The following is a 23,183-nucleotide window of genomic DNA, read 5'->3' on the forward strand; positions in this document are numbered from 1 at the left end:
CCCTGGACTTCATTGAAGCAAGAGAACGCAACCAAAAGACAAGAAACGCGGAGTTTTGCCTCGTTTGTCGCGTCACTTTCTTCCTATCTTCATCTCGCTGGCAGTTCGGACCATTGATCCCCCTGTTTGTGATGATGATGGCCTTCAGGTCTTCACAAGAAGGTTCGAGGCCCATCCTCGCGACGCGCCTCTCTTTCCCCTTCTTTCCCCTCCCCGCTCCGAGTCCAACGCCTCTCGAGAATCCTTTCACGCCCACTCCAAAACCAGAGACGAACAGTTCCATTCAATGAAAACAAGCAAGAAAACGATGCCGGGTGCGGACAGATGGGTGGACCAAAATGAGAGTGAGAACAAAACGAACAGCAGAGAGACCAAGACGAGGAAAACGAGATGGGAATACAGTAAGGTAGGATATGCTTTTCCGTGCGTGAGATATATAGGGATACAGATGGGTGGGAGTGCAAACCAAGGAAAGCTTAAGCGGTTCCGTTCCTCTGCCTAGGAGGCGAGGAGGGAGGGACGCCGAATCGAGGGATCTGTCGAAGCGAAGTAGAGAGTCAGCTCGAGCTCAAACGCAAGACGAAGAGACGCGAAAGAGAGGAGCACTCACATAGTCATCAATCTCCTCAGGGACGAGTCTCCTGAGAAGGTTGAGCACGAAGGATCGTTCGAACGCTGAATTGACGAACTGAGTTGGGACAGCTGAGGCGACGGTGAAGGCTTCCGGGAGGGAGGCGTCGGCGGGGCAGCGGAGGAGATTGGGTGCAAAGATGGTCGCGAGATTCCTGAGGAGACGAGGACGAGAAGGGAAAGGCGAGGTCAGCTCGGACATTGGGAGAAGAGGGAGACAGACTCGACGAACATTTCGGTCATCTTGGTTTCGGTCTGATGAGCGAGAAGGAGTTGAAGGAAGGAGATGGTGAAGACGACGACGGCTCGGTTGATGCTGTAAAGGAGCGAGGAACGAAGAAGGAGGTCAGTTGAAGGCGAACGGGAAGTGGGACGGACGAGGAAGACGCGACGTACCGAGGAAGCGTTCGAATGAGATCGCAGACAGCATCGGGATCTCCAGCGACGGCCAGAGCGGCGTTGTACTAGAGACGGGAAAAAAAGGGAAGAGAGAATCAGCTCTAGGTCGGAAGAACGAAAGAAGAAAGACGCGTCGGAGAAACCAACCTTGGTGGGAGGGATCAACGGCTCCTGCAGCTCCCTCAACCAAAGCTTGAACAAGCTAGCAGGGATGTTGGGATCGTCCACTCCACTGAGCTGGTATTGACCTCGATCGATCCGATCCTTGAGCATCGCAACGCCATCTCCGTCGCCAGGAACTCTGAAGATTCCTTCGGTGCAGGCTCCTCCGAGAGCGAGGATTCCGTTAGCGAGGAAAGGAAGGATGATGGGGACTCGGTCGTCGGGGTAGAGTTCGGATTGAACTTGAAGGGTCTGGGTGAGGGTGGAACCGAAGACCGAGGGGTTGAAGGCGGCTCCCTGGAAGACAAAAGAATAAGAGGGAAGGAGAGATCAGAAACGAGTTCGACGAACGAAGAGAAGAGGGGAAAACGACGAACCATGGCAGATTCGATCTCAAGGACAGTGGGAGCCTTTCCCTTGGGAGGCTTGTTCGCCAGGAGTCGTTCGAGGCAGTCTGGAAGACGGACGAGGAAGGGAAGTCAGCGAAACGCGTCCGTTCGTTTCGATCTCGTCGAAGGTCCGACTCACGAGAAGCCATGATCTGAACTCGAGCCCCAATCTCATCCGTCTGATCCGTCGACCTAGTAGTAGCCTTGATGAACGTCTTGAGGTACTCGGCGAAGTTCCTCGACGGCGAGAAGGTCACGACGATGACGGACAGGAGCTCCCACCCTCTGAAGACGCAGGACCTGAGAACGAGCAGCAGTCTCAGCATGGACGATTCTGAGAGGTCTCCGTTGAGATCTCAGAGCGAGAAAGGAAGACGAGACTAACAGGTTCGGGTTCTGGCTCAACTGCTTCACCAACTGCGAGAAGATCTCGTCCCTCAGCTCCAAATGAGTGATCCCAACGCTCAACATCCACCTCACCTCACCCAACATGACCTCCCTATCCGTCAACATCGGTGGTGGACTGTTCTTGGCTCCAGCGAGACCGTGACCGTTCGAAGACGAGGAGGACGAAGAGGCGGAGAGGGTAGGGACGTCGACGACTCGTTCTCGTTCTCCCATGGCTCGTTGGATGACCTTGAAGCATTTGACGGCGGTGGATTTGAGAGGGGAAGAGAGGGTGAGGAGAGGAGTGGTGATTGCGGCCTTTGAAGGAAGAGGGAACGCGAGAGAGAGTCAGCCGAGGGCTGCGACGCGTCGAAAGAGAGGTTGGAGGCGAGAACGAACCTTCTGCCACACCACCATCCGGTCGACTGGGACTTTCTTCCTCCAGAGAAGCCCTTGGGTGTGACTCGTCGAGAAGAACCGATCGGCGAACTCCTTAACGGAGAACTGTTGGATTTCCGAGGAGAGTTCGGTGGGCAGAATTCGATGTTCACTGATAACGACGCAGAAAACAACGCGACGAGTCAGTCACACGCACAGGTACTTGGACGAAGTTGAGCAAAGATACTTACCCAGTGCTGAATCGCTTAGTATTGATCGACGGAGGAACAACGACGGGACCGTCGGTGGAAGAAGTATCGACGGGTGACATCCTCGTTCGAGCACCTGAGAAACCGACGGACGATCCGAATCAGCTTCTCCACCTACGAGGACAGACGATACGAGAAGACTTACCCAAATCCAAACTAGGCTCTCCAATATTCCTCCCCTTCAAATCCGTCCTCAACCTCTCCAACTTGGGTCTCTCGCTCGGTTCAGCAGGAGGAGCCATCGGTCCACTCATCGCCCTCTCCCTGATCCGCCTCCCCATAGTCAGTACCCCTCCACCACCACTGCTACTCTTCTCAGGCGTTCCCTTCCCGCTCCCACTGCTGTTGTTCCTCAATTCCATGGGCGTCGACCCAGCCACGACCGGCTTCCCCTTCAACTCCTCCGCCGCCGCACTGAAGCTCTGCTGATGGATCCCTCCTCTCCCATGCGTCGTCGAAGGAGGAGCTGAGCTCTTCTGGGTCCTCGTCAATGTACTCGTTCGCATCTTGCTAGGTGACGGGTTGAAGGTGGAGTTGGCGAAGGAAGAGGAGGAGAGGAGGGAGGCCGACGAGTTTGGCGGAGGAGCTGCGAGAGCTGAAGCACTGCGTCGCCGCTGGAAGGATTTGGACGGAGGAGCTCCTAGGGTGTTCATTTGGATGGAAGCGAGAGGGATAATGAGAGGGACGTCGGGTTTGATCCATCGTGTTTCGCGTGAGAGGGTGTGGTAGAAGTAAGGGAGGTTCGATCGTTGAGGGTCGTTCAAGCACCACCATTGTCCTGTGGGAGGAATAGGGAGGACGTAGACTCCGTTGGGTGGTTGCCAGGAGCATTCTCCGGTTCGAGGGTTGGCGAAGAAGATGGCGTTGGTCGCTAGGTCTTGGAGGGTGACTGGAGAAAGGAGGAGGAGGAGAGGAGGAAGAGAGGTGAGCTTCGAGCTTCGAGGTCGCTCGGTCCTCGTCCTTGCCTGCCTTCCTTCCTTCCTCGAACGCCTTCCACTCCTGGAAAACAAACGGAGAAATAGAAGATGACTCACCCCAAAAGTTCTGTGATAAATTAACACCAACGAAACAGAGAAACGTGGATCAGTTTCTCGTCTCGGAAGTGTCACCTCGGACCCTCTCGCTTCCGATGATCCTTTGCTTGTTCAAGACCTTCCTTGTAGAAAAAGAGAAAAAGTACTGACCTCTCCCCATAGATGCTCCTCTTCCCAGCCCCATCCGTTCTCCTCTTCTCCCTCCGACAGCTCTGTCAGCTCCCTCCCAGCGTCTCCCTTCAACCTCTCTTCTCGAACCAGACCGTCGACGGACGGCTTCCTCCCGTTGGTCCTCCTCCTCGCTGAGGTTGAAGGTTTTGAAGGACTGTTGTTGGTACTGCTTGCTTCGTCGTCTCCATCTTCGTGATGATGCCGTTCGCTGTGAGGAACTGGGACGACGTTGACGAGGGATCTGTTCTTGCCTTTGCGAGGCGAAGGAGAGGGCGGCGGAGAAGGAACAGGCTGTCGAGGGGAACGAGGAGGAGTGAACGAAGAAGGAGGACTCGAGAGATGAGGATGATGCTGCTGCTGAATATGGAGCAGAGTAGTCGACATCGTAAGGGAGGTGGTGGTGGAGGTGGGAAGGAATCTGGATAGAGAGGGAGGAAAGTTCAAACGTCCAGGGCGGAGTAGGGGTCGGAGAGACAAGGGCGAGAGAGGGGCAAGTGACAGGGCAAAAGGAAAGAAAGTCGAGAAGGAAGAGAAGAGAGCCTGATCAGCATGGCTTCGAGCGAGTGGGATCTCGTATAGAAAACGAGCGAGAAGCGGCAAGGAGGAGCTGGAGACGTACGAGAGAGGCAGGTCCGACCGACTGGACAAAGGATGGAAGCTCGCGTCCCTAGCTCTCGTCGGAAAGAGAAGGTGCTGAACGAAGGAAACTCTAGTCCTGAGCCTGAGTGTATGCTTCTCGAGAAGGCGAAGAGGGCGGTTTGCTGAAAGCGGGGAGGGAAGGGAAGGGAAGGGAAAGCGGGTTTGTGAGAGGAGAGGGTTTGGAGAGGAGAGCAACAAACGAAGCTCAACAAGGAGCTAAGCCGGCCTGCTTCCGGAGTCAAAAGCGAAATAAACTTTGAAATTCGATCGCTGAAGAAAACTTTCAAGGTTGCGTTTTCGCATGAGGGGGAAGGAAGAGAGCATGTGATAGAGATGGGAAGAGAGAAAGGAAAGCGAAGGGAACAGAGGGAGAGAAGAAGGGAAGGGAGGAGATGGGTCACCTCCCTCCCTCGCAAACTCTCTTCCCAGCGAGCTGAAATATGAACGAACACGCTCTCCTGCCTGTATGCAGACGGAGAGACCGACTGTTGAGGGGAGAGGAAAACCTTTCTCCCTTTGGAAGAAATGTGGTTGGACGAGAACTAAATGAACTCGCCAAAGCACCGACCGACGATGCCCCAGCTTTCGCTCCCCTTCAACCATCACACCGTCCTTCCTTCCTCTTTTCCCTCTCCCCAAACCTCGATCGCTCACAGCCCAGCCCCCTCCTCACCACCTTCTTCTCTCCTCTGCTCTTTAATTAAAATCGACACGCTATGGCTTTCCCTCCGACGTTCCGGTTCGTCTCTCTCGTTCTCTTCATCTCTCCTCCCCCACCTTCTCCTTCTCCTTCCCCTCCGCTCCTTCCTCCTTCCCCACTTGAATCAACAAACCTCCCAAGCTGACCTCTCAACCCTAACGTTCTTCTTCTTCTTCCTCTCCTGCCTACAAACTATGCCTCTTCCCTCTCTCTCAGCTACCTAGGTACGATCCTTTTCCTTCCCATCTCTTCTCATCGGACCTCCTCCGGTCCCCTTCTCTCCTCTCGTTCTTCTCACCTCTTCTGACCTCGCTCTCTCTCTCTCTCTCTCTCCTTCATGCACACTCTCCCTTACATAGTCCACTCCTTCATCCAAACCGCCGAACCTTTACACCCCATCCTCCTCCACCCGAAATTCAACTTTCGCGGCTCGATACCAGGAGGGACGATGAAGACCAGAGAGGACTACCTCGCTTACAGAGAGAGCGTCCTGCATTCCTTCCCAGACTGGATCAACAACACCCAGGAGATCAGTTGGAGCACTAGTAGAGATCCGGATGGAGTGTGAGTCCCAATACGAAGGGAGGCAGGAGGGCGGAGAGAGGTCGAGGAAGAGGGAGAGAGAGAGGGAGCACGACCGCTGACCTCGAGATCGTTTGGTTCGCTTTGTTTTTGGTTCGATTCCTGCAGAGTCAAAGACGTAGCTATAGCCAAGATGCTCTGGTCTGGAACCAACACTGCCAACGATGGGATCATGGGAGCGGGCTGGAAGGCCGAGCGGCGGAGGGTCGCGTACAGAGGGTTGATTTGGTTGGAAAGACGTGAGTTTCGCGAGCTACTTCCTTTGAACCTCTTGTTTTCGTGATCTGGGCGAGAGAAGCTGACTCTTCCTGCGTGGTTGGGTCGTTTTCAGGGAACGACTCTGAGGAGTTGAGCAGCGTAGAAGCTTGGGGCAACCTGCCGACGTTCAGAGCTCAGCTCGAGGGCAAGGAGGAGGTGACCGAGGCTGAATGGAACGAGGCTAGGACGATGAAGGTGGATACGACAAAAGGTGAGCTTGATCTCTTGACCTGTTCGATTCGGAACAAGGGCGGAAAGGCGAGTTGGAAGGGTAGTGGCTCGACGAACTCGTTTCAACCTCCAGCGGCGAGCTCGCTCGACCTCCTCCCTTCTTTCCTCGAACTGGCTCCTGACCCTTTCTTTTGGACTTTTTTTCCTGCAGGCTGGTACAGCTAAACGACGAGCTCTCGACTCCTTAACGACCTTTCTTGTATCTCTTTATCTGGAACGGGAGAGAAACGAGGCTGGACCTCTTCGTTTTTGTTGGAGGACTCGAGCTCATCGTACTTCAGCTCTCCTTCTCTCTCCCTCTTCGACTCGTTTGCATCGGTATTCTTGAGCTTTTCATCTATATCTAGTTAGTTCCTCACGTAGCATGCATGCAAGCACCTTCGCAACCTTGTCGTCCTTCTGCGTTGGCGCGAGAAGCGAGCTCCGAGACGAGAGAGGAAGGTGAGCGAAGGGGCTGAGGCTCAGATCAACGAGTCCGACAGCGAAGTCGCCCTGTTCGCTCTCCTTCCTCCTCATCCCGCAACAACCATCCCACTCCCCATCCATCCATCCTCTCTCCCCACCGTCGTCGCTCGAGAACAGAACAAGAAGGAAGGTCTTTCGAAGAAGAAGCAGAGACCAAGAAACCACCATCTGAATCGAGCAGGGAAAGCTCAACATCGAGCTCGTCGATAGCAAAGAACGGAAGGAACCCACGTCAACCCATCCCTCCAGCATGTCCTACTACCCTCAGGGAGGTTACCCTCCCCAGCAGCAGCCTCAAGCTTCTTCTTCAAACCCTCATCAACAAGGAGGCAAACGACCCATGTACCCCGCTCCTCCTCCCATGGCCTCTTCAGCAGCACCAGGAGGAGGAGGAGGAGGAGGGAGGTCCGATTCTTCCTCGTCCATCTCTTCCGCTTCCGAGGACGAAGACGATCCAGCTCCTCCCAACTATCTCAACAACAACGGAAGAGCACCAGGGTTGGTTTCGGCTCCCATAGGAAGAGGAGCGGACGAAGACGAGGATGCGGTGGGAGAGAGCGACGACGGGAGTGCGAGTGGAAGCGAGAGTGAGGAGGAGGAGAGGGAACGAGAGAGGAGGAAGAAGGCAGCGGCGAAGGGGAAGGGGAAGAGGGAGAGGGTCGGGAGTGATGCGGAGGAGAATCCGGAACTCTATGGGTTGAGGAGATCGGTGAGTGTTGGGAGGACAAGAGCGAAAGAGAGGTCTCCCTCAGGAAAGAAAGGGAAGGAGAGGAACCGAGCTGACCTTTCCTTCCTTTCTTCCTCCCTTTCGTTTGATTCGTTTTGCTCTCGTAGGATCGTCCGAGAGTCGAGACCAACCAAGTCAGTGCCTCTTGCATACTACCTAGATTTGAGACGAACTTGCTGAACTCTCGGTTTGGGTTTGGGCAGGGCTACGAATCGACAAGCAGCGCTGGAGACGACGAGGGTGAATCGGAGGACGACTTTGGATCTCAGGAGGATTCGCCGAAGAAGAAACCTTCGAAGAGGAAGTCGAGTACCTCTGGTGGGAAGGGAGGAGGGAAGGCTTCATCGTCGAAGAAGAAGAAGAGTGGTGGTTCTTCATCGAGGAAGATCAAGATCAAGAGTGAGCTCGCACACGACTCCTTCCTTCCTTTCCCTCCTTCGCTCCACCACTTCACTCACTCGCTCTTGGTTCTCCTGCTCGGTGTTACAGCCCCCGCCGTGTTCGTCTCCCGTCCAACTCTCAAGGAAGCCTCTTCGGACGAGGACTACGGAGCCAAGTCCCATCGAAAGGGAGGAGGGAAAGCCAAACGCTTCGTCGATCCGGACGACGACGATGAGAGGAGAGCTGGGTTTGGTGGGAGGATCAACTACAACGAGAAGGACGTGAGCTATGGGATTGAGAGCGAGGAGGAGGAGATGGGCACCTGGCAGGCTTCGGCGGCGGATGTTGGTGAGTTGACGAAAGAGAGGGAAGAGGGAGAGGGTGAACGAACGAAACTGACGCGTCTCGTTCATGTTGTTTTCGTTCGACGAAACAGATCCTACGGACGAGATCGAAGCTGTTCTGGGACACTTCAGGCATGAAGACCACCTTGCTGATCCAGTGGACATCCCGAATCTCAACCTCGTTCGTCCCTCTCTCTCTCTCCTCTTCCCTTCCTTTCGTCTCCATCGCGTCCCGTCCCGCTCACCCTTCCCCTCCCTCCCTCTCTTTCCAGCGCTTTCACATCAAATGGAAGAACTTCTCCCACCTCCACAACACCGAGGAGACCTACTCGTTCCTCCAGGAAAGGAAGTTCAAGGGTTTCAAGAGGATCGACAACTACATCAAGTTGATCTGGGCCAGGGAGAACGAGGTCCTGACGAGCGGGAGGGCTACGAGGGAGGATCTGGAGGCGTTTGCGATTGAGAATGAGAGGGTTAAGGAGGTGAGTCTAGTGAAGTTCGATTGGGCTGGGAGGTGAGAGCAGCGCTGACTGGATTCGGGCTTCGTTTCGTTCAGGTTCAAGAGTCGTTCAAGGTCGTCGAGAGAATCCTGTCGCAGAGGGATGGAGCTCCCAGTGATACTCACCCTTCTCATGGAGTCGAGTACTTTTGCAAGTGGAACAGTGAGTTCTCTTTCTTCGCTTCAGTCGTCGTTGAGAGTCCTCCGAGCTGACTTGGTCTCTTCGTCGCGTCTCAGACCTTCCCTACTCCGAGAACACTTGGGAACGTCAGTCTCGTCCTTTCTCTCCTTTCATCTTCTCGATCGTCTACTAACACAACTCCTTCCTTCGTCCAACAGGCAAGGAGGACCTCCCCGAACCCTCTGGACCGACCGAGATCGACGCCTACCTCACTCGAGAAGGAAGCAGCTCCGTTCCGTGGCGTTCGAACCAGTACCCCATCGACAACCGTCCCGAGTTCACCAAGATCACCGAAGATCCAGACTACATCAAGAAGACCGGAGGAGAGCTCAAGGACTTCCAGTTGACGGGGTTGAACTGGTTGACCTACCTTTGGAGTCGAGGAGAGAACGGGATTCTCGCTGACGAGGTTCGTTTTTCATTATCTCGTCTCCCTCGACAACTAGCAGGCTGACCCCTTCTTCTTCTTTTTGCTTCTCGATCTTGCGTAGATGGGTCTCGGGAAAACAGTCCAATCCGTCTCGTTCCTCAACTACCTCTTCCACGAACGACAACAGTACGGTCCCTTCCTCGTCGTCGTTCCTCTCTCCACCATTCCCGCTTGGCAACAGCAGTTCAAGTATTGGGCACCGGACATGAACGTCATCTGCTACATGGGGAAACGAGACTCGAGGCAGATCATTCGACAGTACGAGTTTGGATCGGCCAAGAAGCTCAAGTTCAACGTTCTTCTCACGACGTACGAGTTCATCCTGAAGGATAGGAACGATCTGGGTGGGATCAAGTGGCAGGCTTTGGAGGTTGATGAGGTGAGTAGTTGGATCGAGAGGAGTTTCGACGAGGGAAGGGCCCTGAGACTGATCGGGCTTTGTTCGACCGTTTCCTCGACTCGACAGGCTCATCGTCTTAAGAACTCGGAATCCCAACTCTACGAAGCTCTCAAGTCCTTCTCTTCGGCCTCTCGACTCCTCATCACTGGAACTCCTCTTCAGAACAACGTCAAGGGTTCGTTTCCCATCTCTTCCTCTTCTCCGCTCGTTCGACGCGTCGAGGCTGACCTTCCTCCTCTCTTTCTCCTTCACAGAGCTCCTCGCTCTCATGCACTTCCTCATGCCCGAGAAATGTACGCTCCGTTTTCAATCGTTGTTGAGTAGGTGGTGTGTACTGCCGCTGACTTCTTTCGTTTCGCTTGCCCAAACAGTCCAACTCATCAACGACTTCGACCTCAACGACGCCGATCAGGAGGAGAAGATCAAGGAGCTTCACGCCAAGCTCGAGCATGTCATGCTGAGAAGGCTGAAGAGGGATGTGATCAAGTCGCTGCCGTCGAAGTCGGAGAGGATCCTGAGAGTCGAGATGTCGGCGATGCAAACGCATTACTATCGAAGTGAGCTCGACTTCCACCCTTTTCCTATCCCTTCGATTTACTGACTCGTTCTTCACCCTTTATTTGTCGTAGACATCCTCACCAAGGTAAAATCTAGCGTTCATCGATCTCTTCGATCTCTCGATCTCTTTCGCTGACCTTCGTCTCTTCCATCGCTTTCAGAACTTTGCCGTCCTCAGCAAGGGAGCTCAAGGCCAGCAGTTCAGTCTTCTCAACATCGGTGAGTCTCCCTTTTTTTTCTTTCTCTCTGCTCTCAGAGATTCGGGCTGAATCTCCTTTGCACCTCTTCCACAGTCATGGAGCTCAAGAAAGCATCGTGAGTCTCTTCGACGCGTCTCTCGATTCTTCCATATCTGACCTTTATTCGATCTTCTCTCCAGCAATCACCCTTATCTCTTTGAAGGAGCCGAGATCAAGTCAAACGTCAACGCCGAGGTCCTTCGAGGGATCGTCATGAACTCGGGGAAGATGGTTCTGCTCGACAAGCTTCTCGTCAAACTCAAGGCAGACGGTCATCGAGTCCTTATCTTCTCCCAGATGGTTCGAATGCTCGACATCATGTCCGACTACATGAGTCTACGAGGCTATATCCATCAGAGGCTCGATGGTTAGTCTTCGCTTCTTCTCTTCGTCGTGTCGAGCTCGAAACCGTCGCTGATCTTCGTTTCGTCTCCGCGAAGGTACCGTTCCTTCCGACGTGAGGAAGAAGTCGATCGAACACTTCAACGCTCCTGGATCGCCAGATTTCGCTTTCCTCCTCTCTACGAGAGCTGGAGGACTCGGAATCAACCTCGAGACCGCCGATACGGTGATCATCTTCGACAGTGATTGGTGAGTCCGACGTCCTCTCTCGTCTCTTGGGTCGTCCGAGCTGATTCGTTTTCGCTCTCGAACTTTCAGGAACCCTCAAAACGATCTTCAAGCTATGGCTCGAGCTCATCGAATCGGTCAGAAGTCGCACGTCATGGTGTACAGGTGAGTCTCGTTTCGGAACGTCTCGTTCTTCGAGTCCGTGCTCACGTCTCTCCTTTCTCTTTTCACAGGATGCTGAGTAAGGATACCGTCGAGGAGGATGTTCTGGAACGAGCCAAGAGGAAGATGGTTCTCGAGTACGCTAGTGAGTCAACTTGCTCTGCCTCTCTCCCTTCTTCGTCGAACTGACTCTCCTTTCTCGTTCAGTCATCAACCAGATGGATACCTCTGGAACAACCCTCGGACCTCGATCAGCTTCAGCTCCCAAGCCCGAGAACTTCAGCAAGGATGAGCTCAGTGCGATCCTCAAGTTCGTACTCTTTTCCTTGCCTTTCTCGTTTCGCCCTTGACTGACGCTCGACGCGTCTCTCTTCTTGTTTCTCTCCCAGGTTCGGAGCCCAGAACATGTTCAAGAGCGACGCCAACGAGCAGAGCAAGAAGCTCGACGAGATGGATCTCGACGACATCCTCAACCGAGCCGAAGATCACGAAACCGAAGGAATCGACGCTGGAGGAGCCTCGCTCGGAGGAGAAGCCTTCCTCAACTCCTTCGCCGCCGTTCAGGACATCTCAGCGGCCGATCTCAGCTGGGACGACATCATACCCTTCGATCGACGAGAAGCAGCCATTGCGGAGGAGAGGGAGAAAGCTATCGCTATCGAGGACGCTACTCTGTCGAGGAAACGAGCCGCTGCTCAGCTGCCTGGAGCTTACTCGGGGATGATGGACGAGGATCCGGAACCAGAGTCGAAACCTCAGAGCTCGAGCAAGAAGCCTCAGTCGGATATGGATCAGAGTCATTCTCCTCCTTCAGCACCGGCGAAGAAGGTTCCTGGACGAGCGACGGGTCCCAAGAAGACGGCGATTCAGAAGTCTCTCGAGCTCAAGGGTAAGTTCGACGCGTCTTTTCCTTTCCTCTCCTCGACGAACTCGAGCTAACCTCGTTCGTCTTCGTTCCTCTTTACAGAGCGAGATCTTCGAGTTCTCATCCGAGGACTGCAGAAGTGGGGAGACATTCGACTTCGGTACGACCAGATCGTGAGTTTCATCTCGACCTCTACCTCTCTCACTCGTCGCTGACTTCGACGTTTCTTTTTGCCCTCTTTCAGATCGAGGAAGCCAAGCTCGGAGCCAAGAACCGTCAAGTCGTCCTCGATGCCTGCGATGAGCTTCTTCAGACTGGAGTTGCTGCCATCAACGCTCACAAGGAGGAGCTGAGGAGGAAGTCCGAGGTCGGAGAGACTGTGAGTTCTCTTCTTTTCTCTTCATCTCGACACTCTCGCTGATCTTTTTCTCTATCTTCTTCTCTCAGATTACTTCCAACATGCGACAGAAGGCCGTGCTCATCGAGTTCCGAGGCATCGCCAACATCAACGCCGAAACCGTCGTCTCTCGTCACTTCGACCTCAAAGCCGTCCAGGAGACACTCAGCGTCGTTTCCGACATCCACTCTTGGAAGATCCCCAACGAGCACATCCGTCCCACTCAAGCCTGGTCGATCGAGTGGGGACCTGAGCAGGACTCAAAGCTCGTCGTCGGGATCTGGAAGTACGGAGTCGGTTCGTGGGAAACGATGCTCGCCGACCCAGCTCTCGGATTCACTGGGAAGTTCTTCCTCGAGGATCAGCACAAGTCCAAGGCGGCTCCGGCTTCGTCAGCTCCTACGGCATCAGCAACTTCGACGGTGGAGAAGGCCGAGGGATCCGTCGATGGGTCGGTTGGAGGCGGAGAGGGAGGAGAGGGAACGAAGGAGGCTGGAGGGAAGACGCGTCTCATCCCCAACGCCGTCCATCTCGTTCGTCGAGGAGATTACCTCTGTGGACTCATTCGAGAGTACACCGAACTCTCGAAGGCTTACGCCGAGCAGCAGGCTCAGTACGGACCTGGTCGACTGCTTCCTCCTTCGTCGTCGTCGTCGAGTCGTCAACCGGAAGCTTCGTCGTCGAAACGAATCAAGATCGTCTCAAATTCGAACAACACCGCCGTCGACGATGGATCCGGAGCTGGAGGATCGAAGGTCAAGAGGAAGACGACGCCTGTGTACACGGACTCGTCGAGCGACTCAGACTAGTGAGTCTTCCGTGCGGAGAGCTCGAACTCTTCGAATCACTGCTGACGATCGCCCCCTCTCGTTCTCACAGTGCCTCGATGGACGAAGCCGCTACCAAGGAAGAGCTTCGACCCGTCAAGTCTGCACTCGTTCGTTCTTGGTCCCTTCTTCCCCTATCTCGTGTCGACGCGCCGAACTGACCTTTCTCTTCTTTCCTTCTGGCCTCGCAGAAACAACTCAAAAACGACACCGACCATCTCCCTCGAGAACAGAAGATCGCCGTTCTCAAGGACTGCCTTACCGTCATCGGAGCGAGGATCGAGACCGTCGTCGCTGCGAAGAAGGCGAAGGGAGAGGATTCCGAGAAGTGAGTCGAGCTCCTTCTTCTGCGAATTCGGACTGTACTGACTCCCGCTCTTCCTTTCTTCTCTTCCTCCTCAGGTGGTCGAAACATCTCTGGTGAGCCCTCCTCTTCAAAACGGGCGCAAGACTCAAACTCGAACTGACGCGTCCTCTCTTCCTTGTTCCTTCACGTCTTCTTTGTTCACAGGCAGTTCTGCGCGTTCTTCTGGCCGAGGAAGGGTATCAAGCACGACAAGCTGAAGGTGATTTGGGCGAAAGTGTGAGTACTGCTCGACAAGGCTCTCCTTCTCGTCGAAACCGAACTGACGCTCTCGTTCGCCTCCTTCGCCTCGAAACAGTGCCAACGGCGAGTCGGGTGGTCAAAGCTCAGCGGCTGCTTCCTCCTCTTCTGCTACCAAACCCAAGAGACCTCACTCCGAAACCGACGAGCCTAACGGCAAGAAGGTCAAGACCGAGGGTCAGCTCTGAACGTGCCTTCTCTGTACTCTTCGATTCCCTCTTACCCGCTTTGCTCCATCTACGATCCTTCCCCTTCTTGTATCTCCTCTTCAGTTTCACCTTTCTCCTCTACATCTTTCTCTTTTTCCATGTACGACCTCTCGATCTTGAAACGAACCCTTCTTTGCCTCCTCTCTGATCCAACGAAGAAAGGAAAAAAGGAAAGACGTGTGAAGGTTCATCGCAAATAGAAAAATTGAGCTGAGAAGAGTAGTGTACAGATGTTGTTAATCTAAGAGAGTTCCGATGATAAGTCTATGCGAGGGAAAAGGGAAAAAAAAGTCTAAAGAAGCAGCGAGGAGAGAAGGTGGGAGATGGTCCGGCAAAGCGAGGCAGAATTGAAACAGATCGAGAGGCACGATAAAAAAATAAAGATTCAAGCATACCGAGTCTAGAGAACCAATCAAGTCTCTACTAGTAATTCTACACTAGGCTAGGGGCGAGTCGGCATCAACGTTGAGACCGAAGGAGATCGAGCGGCTCTCGACTTCTTCGTCTTGAAGGCCAACGCGTCCGAATCGTCGTCGAGATCCTCGTCGTCCTCGTCGTCGTCGAACCTGGACCTCAGGGGGATGTCGACGGGAGCGGCTAGTGTTCCAGCTTCGGCGGTGGTCGAGAGGGAGGTGGCGAGCGCCGATGAGGAAGCGTGACTGTTTTCGAGGTTGGTGGCCGGCTCCGCTTTCGACCTCGCGTCGAGGAGGTTGGTTTCGCTCTTGTGCGACCTCTGGAGCGATTCCGACTCGTCGTAGTCCGGTAGGCCTTGGACGGCTGAGAGAGGAACGACTCCTCCTCCGAGGAACCCTCTCGACGCGATGTTGTACGACGGGACCTGCGAGAGAGCGGCGACGTCGTCCGACGATGCGTTCCTCGATCCCATCGGAGAGTTGCCGAGAGAGGAGCGACCGTTTCCACCGGGAACGATGCTGGGTTGATGGTTGGGGTAGAGGAGGGAAGGCGAGTGGAGAGGGCTGTTTTCGTGCGAGTTGGAAGTCGAGTGTTGACCTCGTTTGTGACCGAACGGAGTGAAGGGTTTCATCGAGATGGGGACGTGGAAGAGTCCTGCCGAGCCACGTCGTTCGCTGAGAGCTCCTCGAGGTCGATCTCCGTTGATGGATGCTGAGTCGGATCCGTTCTGACCTGGAGAGACGGTGCCGGATCGTTCCCTCTCTGGACTCGAGGGTCGACTTGGTGGACGAGAGGAAGTCAGACCTCGGAATCCTCCGCTTCGACTGGCCGATCGACTGGGTGCTCTCGATTCTGGAGGGGTTCGATGAGGAGAGCCTGAGTGGGAGTTGGGACCTGATCCGCTGTGGTTGCTTCCTCCGTGGTTTCCGAGTCCAATCTGTCCGAGCGAGAGGAGGAGTTCCGAGTCGGCCCAGTTGAGGTGAGGTCGTTCGGGGACTGCTTGGTCGTCGACGAGACTGCTGTTGTCGGTTCCAGAGTTCGGGAAGGAGGAGGAGGACAGCATGGCCGTCGAGAGCGACCTCCTTCCGAGGACGGGAGATCCTGGTCTCGATCCTGGCCTCGATGCTGGAGGAGTTCCCGATGGACTTCCGTGCCTCGACGACGACCAAGGGGCAGCGACGGCAGCTCCCGTGGTTTGAGCGACGCTGGCGTTGGCGACTCGATCGTAGACGTGGTTCGAGTAGGACGGGAGTTCGAGCTGCTGAACCTCCGCTTGAGCGTCTCCTGAGAGTCCGAAGAGAAGAGCGGTCGTGCTGGCCGAGGCTGTGTGGGCTTCCTCGGCGAGAGGAGCAGCGAGGACGTGGATGGGGAGAGCGCATCGAAGCTCGGAAGCTGAAATTCGGACGCGACGGAAGAGCAAAAGGTCAGCTTCCGAGCTCGATGCGAGATCGAGAGAAAGGATCGGAAACTCACTGTGTCCGTCCGGGTTGCTGATAACACAACTCCACTTGATCTTGTGAGTAACGAAGACTGGGTGAACGGCGTGACTGGGAGTCGTCCAAACGGGAAGAGGAATCGAGATCATGGTGTCGATCTCTCCGTCTCCGAGCTCGACCTCCCTGTTCTCCTCCCTCGACTGAAGGTAAGCCTCCTGAGCGTCCATCGGCGTCTGTCCAGCGAGAAGAGGATCCGAGGAAGGGAAGACTGGGTGGTCGACGTTTCCGTTGAGAGCTGCCTGCTCGGCTGGCGAGGAACCTGAGGGAACGGAGGGGAAGTAGCCCTCGGCGGCGGCTCCTGCAGCGACGCTGGATCTCCTGGCTGGCGTCATTCCTCCTGAGGGAGTAGGAGCTGGCGACTCATCCGGATCGACTCGAGGGGTCGGAGGAGGTTGAGCGGGTTGGTGAGCTTTGTCGTTGTGGACGTAGGCTCGACCGTTTCGGATGTCGTGTCGAATGGAAGCTGCGACTCGAACGTCTGGGTGGGAGGAGTTCTTGGTGTGGACGAGGGTGTACTCCTTGACGACGGTAGAGATCGAAGTGATGTGAACTCCTTTGGCGAGAGGTTGGAACTTGACGGCGATGGGGATGGTGTCTCCTGCGGCGAAGGCTCTGGAAGACGAACGAAAGGGAAGAATTCGTTCAGTTGGTGCTTTAGGAGGAGGAAAGGGTAGATGGTGAAAAAGCGTGAACGAACTTGTGAGGGAGAGTGAGCGAGTAGGCGACCTTCATGGGCCAACTGTTCTCGATCTCCAACGTCTGAGTGAACTCGAGAGCTTCGGCGGTGAACGTCCTGAGGATGCTGACGGGTTTGGTAGCCTGGAAGTTGGACGAGAAGGCTCCGCTCCTGTGAGCGCAAGCTCGAAGCTTGTAGAAGACGTAGGCGTCGTTGTTCCACGTTCGCATCGACGAGGGGATGGTGGTGTCGGATTCGATGGTGAGCTGGAAGGGGAAGGAGTGGACTCCGGCTTTGAGGGTGTGATTCTGAGGGACGGGCTTCTTTCCGTTGCCTCCTGAAGCGGGAGTGAGGAAGGACCAGTCGTGGTGGATGAGGAGATGAGTGTGGGCGTGAGATCGAGTCGAGGAGCTGAGGGGAGGAAGGGAGGAGAAGACGAAGGTCAGCGACTGTTCGAGCTCGATAACGAGAAGGATCTGGCACAAGTTGGGATCCGATCCTCAAAGCGTCGAGCCTATATAATCTCGTAGCGAGATCTGAGGGAAGGGAAGTGAACAGAGAGCTGGTAGAAGCTCCATCTCTCGAGAGAAGAAGCTCTCGCGGGCTGAACCGCATTGAGCTCCGTCACCTCCGCGCTAGCACCCTCGAATCCAAGTTCTTTGAGGCCCGACCTGACCACCCAAACCTTCTCTTCCCTCCCTCTTCGTAGACAAGACGTTCTAGAGAACGAAAAAAAAAACTCACCCAGAGCCGTCCGAAAAGCCAACCTTGGCCTTCCCGGTCAAAACCAAAGTGATCTCCTTCACGTTCGTCGACTCTCCCAGATGCAGCACGACCCTCCCACTCAAACTAGCTGGGTTGGTATCTCCTCCTGCTCCTCTGAGAATGACGTGCTCGTGGTCGAGGACGATCTCGAGCCAGGAGGTTCCGTGGATGTTGTGGATGCCATGATACGGGCCTTCCTGACCTGTCGAAGGGAAGTAGCCGTTGTGATTCTCGTCCCACGGAGTTTGAGGGATAGGGATGCTGGCCGCGAGGTTCTGAGCGAAGGTACCGGAGGAGGCAGTGGGAGGAGTAGAGGGGAGTTGAGCGACGGAAGCTGAGGAAGCTGACCGACTGAGCGAAGGGAGGTGGGAGGAAGAGGAGCCGACGTGGGTTTGAAGCCAGGAGGATCGAGGCATGGTTGCTGCTAGGTCTTCGAGCCAACGGGAGGTAGGAGAGGAGGAGGAGGTCGAGTAGCGAGATCAAGCTTTTGGGGGGCGAGGGAAGGGTCGAAAGAGATGGTGGAGGGGATTGGTCTGAAGGAGTGAGCGGGGCTCTGACGGGCTGAAGGTGAGGTTGGACGGGGAGGGGGAGGGGAAGAACTTCAACAAACAGGCAGGGATCGAAGAACGTGGTGGTCAGCATACAATCCTGAGAGAACAAAGGGAAGGAAGCTAAACAAAGAATCGCAGCCGAAGACCTTCCGGACCGTCAAAGAAGCGAAGAGAGCGAAGGAAGGAAGGCGACGGAGGAGTCTGAGCTGACCCTCTCCCAAGCTTCCCACCCAAAGCTCTCCTCCCTCGAGGGAAAGGGAAGACTGTTCTCGAGAACTCAGAGAGCACCTGCGAGCGACGAGCTGACCCTGAGGAGACAGCGAGCGAGAGAGGCTCTGCACCAAAGGGAAGCAACAACGTTCGACTGCTCCCTTCTCAACCTTGTCCTCCTTCCGTCTGCTCCGTCGGAACACCGCTCAATTTCTCCTGCTCCCTCTGCTTCCTCTCCCTCCCAAAATCCGAGTACAAGAAAAAGAAGATGGGAAAGTAGAGGTGCTCACCTATTTCTATCCGGTTGTGGTTTCTATAGAGAGGATCTGATCCGTTGGGGGGGAGGGGAAGCGGCAGTTGGTCGGTGTTGAGAGTTGGGAGGGAGCGAGCGAGCGAGAGAAATGCTGAAGGGGTCATCGACCTAGTCTAATCTCTACAAATGACCAACCGGCAAAGTTTTTCGTGAAAGACTTTCTTCGACTGATCTTTTCGACGAGAACGAAAAAAATTCGGCAGTCCTCCAGACGAGAACTAAGAGACTAAAATCCTTCGTTCAGGCTCGCCGAGCTTGACGTCGAGCTCAGAAGAGTTGGGAAGCACGGCAGAGATCGAACCTTAGAGGCAGATTTTTCCCTGGAGCAGTGGAACTTCCTTCGGATGCTACCGGCCAATGGCTTCGAGATTGTTGATTTTCTTACGGTGAAGAGAAAGGAACGGTTTCTTCAGTTCGAGATCGACTGATCTCGAAGCTCCGGTCGACGCGTCGAGTCGCCTCTCTCTTCTTCTGTTTCGAGAAGACTCATTATATAAGGTAAGCGGTAAGTTAGATGACGTGACGAGGAAGAAAAAGAAGAAGTTAAAGAAAAAGAGAAGGACTCGAAGGACCGAGAGTGACCTCCCTATCCTCTTATCTTAGTACTGAGCGGGTTCGACGACGTTGGTTCCTGGGTGGTGAGCTGCCTCGGAGGTACCAGGAGGAGGAACCTGCTTCTCGTTCTGTACCAGAGAGGGTCGAGATTAAAAAAAGAGTAAAGAATATCAGTCTCGGTCGGAGAGGAGAAGAGAGAGTCGAAGAGCTGGATTGATTTAACTCACGATGTTGAACTGCTCGTTCTCTCGATGTCCTCGACCTTTGGGAAGATCCCAGGTCATGGTGCTCGCAGAGCTCTCTCCAGGATGTTTCTTGAAGTGTCGATCGATGAGCCAGACGAGGAAGCAGATCAAGAAGAGCCTGTACGAAAGAACAAAGCAGGGAGGGTGTCAGCTCGAGACTTGAAACTCGCAGGGACGCGTCGAGAAACGAGTGCGAACTGACGCCAGGATGAAGTCGATCCATGCGAATGCCCAGAGTGCACGATAGAGAGCTCGGCAGCCAGTGGGAACGGGGACCTGTGAGGAGAACGAGACCAAGAGAGAGGAAAAGAGGAGGGTTTTAGCTCGACGCGACGACGAAAAGGACGACGACGACGAGAGGACGAACGTTTGGAGGACATCTGGTCGGAAAGTCCCACCTTCGGACTGTGTATGCGACGGCCTGGGCTGTTGAGAAGAAGAGGAAATTCAAGTCAGCGCTCTTGCGTTCTTTTTTGCTGATCCGACGCGTCGTCCTCCCTGCTTCTTCGTGATTGAACTTACCCAACCACCAGCAGGTGAAGAAGATGGTAATTCCCACAGCTACGACGGCAGGAGTGATGAGAACTGCAGGGAAAGAAGGGACGCGGAAACGTCAGCCTCCCAAGTTTGCGCGACGTTGACAACGTCTCCTTTCCTCGCAGCTTTTACTCACTGACGCAGAACCACAACCACCCCAAGACGGTAGAGACGAGGAATCTGAAGAAAGGGAAAAAGCATGAAAGGCGAGGCTTCAGTACTGGATCGAGGAATAGAAAGGAGAAGCCGGGAAGAGAAAAAGGAGGAGACAGGACTCACCCAGCATCGATTCGGCTGTGAGTCCCCGAGAAGGATCTGGTATGCTCGATATTGATACTGGTGAGGATCCAGCTCCTGTTCGTGTCAAATAAAAGGAGGAAAGGTGGACAAGGGGAGAGAGGAAGAAGGGAGGACGGGAGGTCGTCAGCTCGATCGAGAAGTCCGACGAGACGAACGTCGAAGTCTCGAAGAAAAAAACGACGAAGCGAGACTGTGAGTGTTGGGATTGACAAAGAAGACGTACGAGAGTGTAGTAGCAATCAAGGTTAGAACGAAACCAACGAGGATAACTCGAGAGATGAGACTGAGGGGGACGGGAAGAGAAAGAAGGCAAAGTCAGAGTCAGTCGAGCATCACTGCGACAGACGCGATCGGTTCGAGGGAGTCGTTCGCTCACCTCATCGTGCTTGAGTATAGAGGGAAGACGAAAAGAGAGTGCTTGGTAGAGTAGAGTAGAGCAGGTGGAGCTGGGTGGTGGCGGTTCGTGGCAAGAATCGAAACACGGAAATCGCATTCGTTTTTTTTTTTTTTTCTGGCCCTGCTTGCGTGGATGAAGGTGCGAGAATCTTGTGATCATTTTTCGGCTGAGCTAACTTGCATGAAATCTACGGGGTTATGTCATTCCACGAATCTTCTCCTTTCCCAAGGGAGGAAGAAAGGAGGAAGAGGGGAGGCGAGCTTGCCCCGACGACGCGACGTTTTTCGGTTTCACTTCATCGTTCGAGATCGAAATCGAGGTCGACGACAAGGTGAAGAAGGTTCCGAGTAGACAGAGCTGTCAAAAAAAAAAAAAATGTAGAGAAAGTGGAGATGGCGGTGGTCGAAGAGACATGGCAAAACGAAGTTCCAAAGGAACTCTCGACGTGCCGTCGACTCCTCTTCCTCAGACTCTCCATTTCCTCCGAAGATTTTCACATCTCATTCCCCATCTCCCATCTCCACTCCCTCTAGGTTCTCTCTCCCCTCCTCAGTCTATCTATCCCTCTCGCTCTCCCAACCCAACCCAACCCAACCTCGACGCGTCTCCCTCTCCGCCCTCCCCCTTTCTCTCCCCTCTCCCTTCAACCCTCGAGCTCGTCGAGAGGTAGAATTCTCCTTCGTTGTTATCGTCCCAAAAAAAAAGTGTGGTGGGGGTGCGTGGTCGTGGCTATCTATCTACAGCAAAACAAGAAACACACAAAAAAAAAAAAGCAAGAAAAAGGTCGAAGATGACTCCGACGCGTCAAAAGAAAAGAAAAACGCAAAGCGGTCGTTTGAAGGGTTATTAGAAACCCAAGAAAAGGGAAAGGAAAGGAAAGAGAAGAAGGTCGTGAAGTGTATGTAGAAGAACCGCAAACAATAGTCCAAATACGAAAGCAAGAAGGAGAAACCCTCGACTCGAACGCGTCTCCCTCCCTTGCTCCTACTCCTCCCTCCCCTCCTTCTCCCCCGGCCTGATAGTTCCCCTCCTCCTCCTCAACGCTCCTTCCTTCCCCTTCCCCTCCCCCTCCTCCTCTTCCTCCTCCTCACTCTCACTCTCATCCTCCTCATCCATATCCAACCCCAACGGACCCTCGACGCCAATACTCGCGGCCCTCTTCCTCCTCCTCTCCAACCTCTCGTCCACGTCCGAGTCCGGTGGCAGAGCGATCGAGCTCGGTTCCGGTGGCGTCAAATCTCTCGAGGGAGGGAGGAGAGCGTGTCGTTCGCCTGGGGTGGTCATGAAGCGGGATTCGGGGGAGGAGGTGATGCTGGAAGAAGAAGAGCTGGAGGAGGAGGAGGAGGAGGAGTGGGAAGGGTAGGTGTTGATGGTTGGCGACGAGGAGATGTAGGAGGTTGAAGAGGCGAAGGATTGGGGTTGGTTGAGAGAGGAGGTAGGGAGAGGGGAGATGGCTTTCGTATGGAAAGAAAGGAAGGGAGGGAGAAGTTAGTCCGAGCGAGAGAGAGAGAGAGCAAAGACGCGAGAGAAGACGGACGACTCACAAAGAATCCCAGGAATCCTCCTTCTCGCTCCTTCACCACCACCACCAGTCTTCCCAGCCCGTTTCGCACCGCTCTCCACGCCTTCCAACCCCAATCCGAACCCAGCCTCGGACGACGCAGACGACGAGGCGATGGAGCTGGACGAGGAGAGATCTCGAAGCATGATCTCTTCTTCTTCTTCTTCTTCTTCGCCATCGGGAGTGGAAGGAGATTTGAGAGGATGAACATTGATGGCCGAAGAGACGCCTGTAGAGGTTGCTGGGTCGTCGAGAGGGGGAGAGGTGGTGGTGATGGAAGGGTTGGACGAGGAGGGGACGGGTCGGACTCGGACGCGTTGGGAGGGCTGGCGGCGGTGAGAGGGAAAACGGAGAGAGGTGATAGAAGAACGAAAGGGATGGAGATTAGCTCTTCTGAGAGACGAAACGAAAATCGTAAACAAATCGGAAGGAGATTGAACCTCCAAACGACTCGGCGACGCTCCTCCCCTTCCCGTCCCGTCTCATCTCGTTTTCTCCCTCTTCCAAGGAGAACGAAAAGCAGAAAACTCACCACATGCAACGTCCTAGCAAGCACGTAACCCGTCAGATCCTAAATCAAAAACAAAAACAAAAAACAACAACGTTCGAATCAGCTTGCATCCCCATCCATCTCTCGAGCTCACCCTCCCTCCCTCCCTTCCCTTCACCCTCTCTCTTTGCCTGTTTTCCAACCAGCCCTCCTCTGGTCCATTCTTCTCTTTTCTTTACTCACCAGAAGGATCAAAAAAGCAAACGGCCCCGTACAAACATACGCCAGCACTCTGAACGCAAAACACATCCAAACCAACGGTTTGCCTCCTCCGAACCCAAACAGGGCAGGATGGATCTCGACGGCGGCGTTCCATCCTCGGTTGAACGTTTCGAGAGAGAAGAACGGGTTCGGAGTGAGCGGGGAGAGGAACGAGAGGAGGGAGGAGAAGAGGGTTAAGGGGTAGGAGAACAGGGAAGAGGAGGAGGAGGAGGAGAGAGGAGGAGGAGGGGTGCTGGAGGTGGTGAGGGTGCTGGTGAGGTTGGAGAGGAAGGAGGGGAGGAGGAACGACATTTCTCGGATCGTT

The 23,183-nt window shown here is 54.6% G+C and overlaps 6 protein-coding genes across 6 annotated transcripts; 2 read left to right on the plus strand and 4 right to left on the minus strand.

The window, feature by feature from the left end:
* Nucleotides 1-268: 268 nt before the first annotated feature.
* On the minus strand, nucleotides 269-4,360 carry BDY24DRAFT_382457 (uncharacterized protein). The gene is made up of 13 exons (XM_076639520.1): nucleotides 3,799-4,360; nucleotides 3,649-3,658; nucleotides 2,760-3,503; nucleotides 2,597-2,690; nucleotides 2,367-2,517; nucleotides 1,966-2,285; nucleotides 1,720-1,880; nucleotides 1,569-1,645; nucleotides 1,177-1,488; nucleotides 1,027-1,094; nucleotides 863-946; nucleotides 611-785; nucleotides 269-536 (listed from the first exon to the last, which is right to left on the minus strand). Exons 1-13 carry the CDS (start codon nucleotides 4,201-4,203, stop codon nucleotides 477-479), a joined length of 2,661 nt encoding a protein of 886 aa, XP_076498449.1. The 5' UTR covers nucleotides 4,204-4,360; the 3' UTR covers nucleotides 269-476.
* Nucleotides 4,361-8,213: 3,853 nt separating this feature from the next.
* On the plus strand, nucleotides 8,214-13,861 carry CHD1 (chromatin-remodeling ATPase CHD1; the record flags this gene model as incomplete). Its single annotated transcript, XM_076637327.1, has 27 exons — nucleotides 8,214-8,327; nucleotides 8,419-8,628; nucleotides 8,703-8,808; nucleotides 8,883-8,912; nucleotides 8,985-9,235; nucleotides 9,318-9,635; nucleotides 9,723-9,831; nucleotides 9,911-9,949; nucleotides 10,028-10,213; nucleotides 10,286-10,299; nucleotides 10,376-10,433; nucleotides 10,508-10,529; nucleotides 10,594-10,820; nucleotides 10,894-11,044; nucleotides 11,114-11,188; nucleotides 11,257-11,330; nucleotides 11,393-11,495; nucleotides 11,575-11,931; nucleotides 11,983-12,074; nucleotides 12,153-12,223; nucleotides 12,295-12,429; nucleotides 12,498-12,869; nucleotides 12,939-13,255; nucleotides 13,327-13,384; nucleotides 13,466-13,602; nucleotides 13,677-13,694; nucleotides 13,786-13,861. The coding sequence occupies 27 exons, from the start codon at nucleotides 8,214-8,216 to the stop codon at nucleotides 13,859-13,861; spliced, it is 3,720 nt and encodes a 1,239-aa protein (XP_076498450.1).
* A 2,564-nt stretch (nucleotides 13,862-16,425) lies between these two features.
* On the minus strand, nucleotides 16,426-17,593 carry BDY24DRAFT_324818 (arrestin family protein; the record flags this gene model as incomplete). The annotated part of the gene is made up of 3 exons (XM_076637053.1): nucleotides 16,426-16,609; nucleotides 16,695-17,084; nucleotides 17,418-17,593. Coding segments are annotated over 3 exons (750 nt in total), but the record flags the coding sequence as incomplete, so codon positions are not given.
* A 1,421-nt stretch (nucleotides 17,594-19,014) lies between these two features.
* On the minus strand, nucleotides 19,015-20,603 carry BDY24DRAFT_439722 (uncharacterized protein). Its single transcript, XM_076644466.1, has 9 exons — nucleotides 20,526-20,603; nucleotides 20,373-20,432; nucleotides 20,129-20,203; nucleotides 19,986-20,029; nucleotides 19,835-19,897; nucleotides 19,680-19,738; nucleotides 19,515-19,588; nucleotides 19,295-19,430; nucleotides 19,015-19,195 (listed from the first exon to the last, which is right to left on the minus strand). Exons 1-9 carry the CDS (start codon nucleotides 20,528-20,530, stop codon nucleotides 19,112-19,114), a joined length of 600 nt encoding a protein of 199 aa, XP_076498452.1. The 5' UTR covers nucleotides 20,531-20,603; the 3' UTR covers nucleotides 19,015-19,111.
* A 107-nt stretch (nucleotides 20,604-20,710) lies between these two features.
* BDY24DRAFT_382468 (uncharacterized protein) lies at nucleotides 20,711-21,122 on the plus strand (the record flags this gene model as incomplete). Its single annotated transcript, XM_076639521.1, has 1 exon — nucleotides 20,711-21,122. A coding segment is annotated over exon 1 (163 nt), but the record flags the coding sequence as incomplete, so codon positions are not given.
* A 408-nt stretch (nucleotides 21,123-21,530) lies between these two features.
* Nucleotides 21,531-23,170, minus strand: BDY24DRAFT_413437 (uncharacterized protein; the record flags this gene model as incomplete). The annotated part of the gene is made up of 4 exons (XM_076643186.1): nucleotides 21,531-22,000; nucleotides 22,091-22,433; nucleotides 22,640-22,678; nucleotides 22,841-23,170. The coding sequence occupies 4 exons, from the start codon at nucleotides 23,168-23,170 to the stop codon at nucleotides 21,531-21,533; spliced, it is 1,182 nt and encodes a 393-aa protein (XP_076498454.1).
* Between the last annotated feature and the right edge of the window lie 13 nt (nucleotides 23,171-23,183).

This window comes from Mrakia frigida (assembly GCF_051309035.1).
Source record: "Mrakia frigida strain ATCC 22029 unplaced genomic scaffold BDY24scaffold_8, whole genome shotgun sequence".
Taxonomy (NCBI): Eukaryota; Fungi; Basidiomycota; class Tremellomycetes; order Cystofilobasidiales; family Mrakiaceae; genus Mrakia; species Mrakia frigida.